The sequence below is a fragment of the Cynara cardunculus genome, assembly GCF_001531365.2.
Source record: "Cynara cardunculus var. scolymus isolate 2C chromosome LG 3, CcrdV1, whole genome shotgun sequence".
In the NCBI taxonomy this organism is placed as follows: domain Eukaryota; kingdom Viridiplantae; phylum Streptophyta; class Magnoliopsida; order Asterales; family Asteraceae; genus Cynara; species Cynara cardunculus.
The window spans coordinates 28564579-28569526 of record NC_037530.1 but is presented as its reverse complement, the minus strand read 5'-3'; the positions used below and the strand labels follow the sequence as shown (position 1 = coordinate 28569526).

The following is a 4948-nucleotide window of genomic DNA, read 5'->3' as shown; positions in this document are numbered from 1 at the left end:
ATGAAGGATATTCTAATTCAATGTGAACTTGATGAGACCTTTTGGGCTTTGATTGAATGTCGGCGGCTTGGACTCTTTATGAAAATAGAAGAAAGGATTTAAAGGTGCAAAATCAAATCCGTTTATACTTATCCCACAATATGTTTCAAGATGTGTTGAAGGAGACTTCRGCAACAACTTTATGGTTGAAGTTGGAGCAGTTGTTGATGACAAAGAGTCTACCGAACAATTTACAYTTGAAGCARTGATTGTTTTATCTTAAGATGTTGGAAGGTAGTTCATTGTTTAGTCATTTGTCCACATTCAAGAGTAGGTCTGCAACTTGGAGAATATGGACGTAAAGTACGAAGACGATGATTTGGATTTATTCTTTTAATCATCGATGTTCGATTCTTATAGTCACCTTCGTGACACAATCATGTATAGTGGTGACACACTTGTGTTGCATGATCTGATTATTGCTTTGGATTCGAAGGGGAAAATGAAACATATCACGAATGGTGATTCTGAAGCCAAAGCTGAGAGTCTAGACTTGTTGGGGGGCTTTGCCCCCAACCACATTGCTCTCCATCCGCTCCTAGATATTGGTTCACTAGAGAAAGCTAGGAAATTACCAAGTTGTACTTGTTTGACATGCGTTAATCAATTTGGTTGGGATTTGAATGAAATCTTGACCTGACATTGTGTAAAACCCGTATAGTATGTGTAAACTTAAACCATAAAATCAAAACTGAATAAGTGCCTAAATATAATAATCACCCAAATAGGAAAACTGTAAAACGTTTACATCACAATGGAATGGACGATAGTTAATTAACAACCTACTAATCTAGACTAGTGTAAAGTTCAGATTATGGACGTGTGTCATTGTTATCATCAAAAGATTTCTATCAAATCTTATCTCCAAGTCAACAAAAGCTGTCAATCCCAAAAGTGCCTCTACCGGCATCCAACACTCTGCTCAAGTCTTTGAAACCCCACCGCCTAGAGTTCTATACACGTCATTTGAGAAAACATGTTAGGCTTGATATCTAGTAAGATCAAACAGTTTTATAAATAAAGTTTGAAATCATGAAACCGAAAATATAAAGCTTAAAACAAACAAAGAGTTCAAACAATTCCAACAATAGGATAATACAGCCAACAATACGTCTTACAACGATGACGGAGACCTGATTTCCATTGATCGTGGCAGAGCACTTAAGTAAGCCATGAAACTAGGTTTTTGAGCTTCTATTATGAAATGTTGGTCATCAAGTTCAAGAGTTCTCTAATGAACCAAGATATGTTCATTTGCTAGAATTAAATCATTACGTATCACGCGGTCATCAAGTTCAACCTCCCATATGGTATATAGCTTGATTCCATAGGTAATTTAATATCCGTATCTAGCAATTTCATGGAATAACTAACCCATCTTAAACACATAAATCRACTTCTATGTCTATGGATAAATTGCATTATAGTCCAAACATACTATCGTTTTAAAATAACTAACTATGATCAAATACACGGTCTCTATTACATAATTTCATTATTAAGTAATTAAAACCAAGGTTCAAGCCACATGGCCTCAAATGCTAAACAAATTACACAAAAATATAAAAACATATTGAACTTATTATCATACACAGCATCTCCTTAAACTTATTATCATACACAACATGAACCAAATTCAACAGGTGCCTTTGTTACACAATGATCAAACTTGTAGTAAYTAGACTATTTGACACACTCTGAAACCATACTTTGCAGTCCAATTTGGATCACGTTCCTGGCTCATATTGKAAGTGGTGATTGTSTGGTACTGAAWGATGGATGGATGTGGCATATCATGAACCAAAACAATACATGCCAGGGGATAAACGAGGGGATAGAAGGACCACTAGTGGTGTTGCTTTGTTGTTAGTCATTCCTGGGCTTTCAGTCATATCAATGGGTTCATTAGATGGTTTTTGGAGCACAAACAGTTGTATCAAACTAGCTAGTGTTAAACCGACAGATCGGAGGGCAAGCAAAATGGCAGGGCATATTCTTCTACCACTACCAAACGGAAGCAATTCAAAATGTTTTCCCTTGACATCGATATCCTTGTGACTTGTCAAGAACCTTTCCGGTCGGAATTCCAAGGGATCTGACCAGATGTTTGGATCACGATGAAGTTTCCATAGATTCACCAACAGACGAGTGCCTTTTGGGATGTTGTAGCCACCCACAATGCAGTCCTCCATGGACTCATGGGGAACCGAGAGAGGTGCAACTGGGTACAGACGCAATGTTTCTTTGATGATGGCATCAAGGTAGACCAAGTTCTTCAGGTCAGACTCCTCCACTAGTCTGTCCCTTCCGACATGCTCATCAATTTCATCATGGGCAATCTTTAATGCCTTTGGGTTGTTGAGCAGCAATGATAGAGCCCATGTCAAAGTCAAAGCTGTCGTGTCCAAGCCAGCTACAAAGAGTTGCTACGAAAACGAATTTACACCAAAATCACTTGGATTATTAGGTTATTGTCAACATGCTAAAAAATGAAGAAAACATTGAAAGGAATACCAGAAAATACTGTAAACCATGATATGTAGAATCACCAAATTAGGATATAACAGAGTTTAACTTACTTGACATGTGGCTTTGATAACTGTATCATGGTCAAAACCAGGGAAATCCTCTTCAGAAGCACCTTCAAGAACGGAAATAAGCTTCGACATGAAAACTTGGCTGCCTTCACGTTGCTGTTCACGCACTCTTTTTATTTTGTGCTCCTTTAACCATCCATCAAAGATGTTGTCGAAATCTTCCGCTGTCTTCTTCATATCTTTGATGTATCCACCCACATCCAAACACTTAAGATACGGGATAAAATCAGACACCACAAATGCCCCCATTAACACGAAGAATTTCTTTACCACCTTCTGAAATCGAATCCCTTCTTCATCCTTAGGGAAAAACCTCTTTCCTGAAATAAGCCTAACTATAATGTTTACCATCAAGTTGCCAAACCATTGGCTCATTTCCACCTTCATGACCTTATCTGAATGTTCACCATCGTTACTCTCTACCCAAGCATCAAATATGTCTTTGATGGATGCTCTAAGTTCTGAAACTCGAACATGTCCAAGCATCTCAACTTGTCGTTGAGAAAAAACCTCGAGCATCATTGTCTTGCGCATTTGTCGCCAATAATCCCCATACGGAGCAAAAGCGAATGCGCCATAGTTATAGGCCATCAGTTTTACTGCCTCTGATTTGGGTCGAGTTGCAAAAATCTTGTCGTTTGTCGTAAAACATTCTTTAGATGTCTCCCCATCACTCACCACCAAAACTTTGTGAATACCAAGCTTGATGGTGAAGATAGGGCCATACTTRTCYGCCATATCACCTAAAACCRTGTGAGGTAGGCGAGATCCACCTAGAAGATGCAGGTGACCRATTATTGGCCATGCRCCCTTCGCTTGAGGTGGTTCTRTTTTCTTCCCTCTCTTAACCCACTTCCCCTTGACGACATGGATCAGGAAAGCTACTAAAATAACGGAAAATGTGGTTGCTACAATTGTTGGTAACCAGAGATGGAACTCCATGACTTCTTTTTTTCAGAAAGAACAATGTGTATGGGTGAGAGAGGTAGAGTCGTATCTAGTCTTCTTGATTAACCTACTTAATAGAAAAAAGTTAATGGAGTTAGAGGCAAAGACGTAATGTATTAAAAATTGTAAACCACATAGATGTAATATGTATTATTTCAAAAGAAGAATATGAGAGCATCTCCAACATATTCCTTAAATTTTCTTGAAAATGAAGATCTAAAAGTTAAAATTTTTGAAAAGAATTACATCAATCTCCAACAGATTCTCCATTTTGAAGGATGCAATATTGATTATAATATTAAAATATTTCATTCATCTATTAAAATATTATTTCTCTTTCTAAATATTTATTCTCAAAATTTTCTATTGGTACTCTCCCTTGGTAATCATTTTTGAGGTGTTCGTCATATTTGGAGAAAAAACCCATTTTCTCTCTTTCTCCATTTGGAGATAGCTTTGGGGAAGTTGATGGAGTAAAATATAAGCTCAAAATCTTCATTTTTCTTATTTTATGGAAACTGCTGGAGATACCCTGATACGTTATAACATTTGAATCACATGGACAAATTATATTGTTCAGGTGACGTTTGTTTTTCTAAAAAGTAATGAACTTTGAAGTCTGATTTCACTTCTGACTAATAAGAGGTAATGTTGAAGTCTGAAATCTGAATAATAAGACTGTTTGTTTTTATATACTGACAAACGTCTGAATACATATAATTGTCTATTTTATTCCTCAAAACCATCAATTTATAGTGTTTATTCTTGTATATTTTATTGAAAATATCAATCATACAATTTGAATAAATTATCATAAAAAAATTATATGATTATAAACCTTACATTTTAAAACACAAGGATGGCTATATTTTTGGTATGTTAATGTTAGAAAAACTTATTTTTGGTAAGTTTTTTTGGATGTTGTATAACTCATCAAACCCAAAGTACAAATGGTTAATGCACAAAGTTAAAATTAATATTAACCACATATTTTTTTCATGTTGCCAACTTAAAGAAGCATAGGTTGCCGTCCACCCTGCTATTTATTTATCCATATATACATACATAGATAGCACATCACATGCCAACTTGATGTTGCATGGGAAGATCCGTCCAATTTGATGATGCATTGGAAGATGGACTGCCGCCCAATTGTTTTTTCCTTATATATATATATATATATATATATATATATATATATATATATATGCATGTACGATGTAACTTAAAAAAAAGAAACAACACCACCAAGTTTATTTCTTCCTTTTGTTTTTTCTCTTGTCATATTTTTGTTTTATATATATATATATATATAGACTTGGGATCATGTGAGACCAGCCTGTTTTCGTGAGACCCGTGAGACC

At 35.8% G+C, this 4948-nt stretch overlaps 1 protein-coding gene across 1 annotated transcript; it reads right to left on the bottom strand.

Moving 5' to 3' along the window:
• Positions 1 to 1605: 1605 nt before the first annotated feature.
• On the bottom strand, positions 1606 to 3614 carry LOC112509622 (cytochrome P450 CYP82D47-like). The gene is made up of 2 exons (XM_025114676.1): positions 2619 to 3614; positions 1606 to 2465 (listed from the first exon to the last, which is right to left on the bottom strand). Exons 1-2 carry the CDS (start codon positions 3576 to 3578, stop codon positions 1833 to 1835), a joined length of 1593 nt encoding a protein of 530 aa, XP_024970444.1. The 5' UTR covers positions 3579 to 3614; the 3' UTR covers positions 1606 to 1832.
• Positions 3615 to 4948: the final 1334 nt, after the last annotated feature.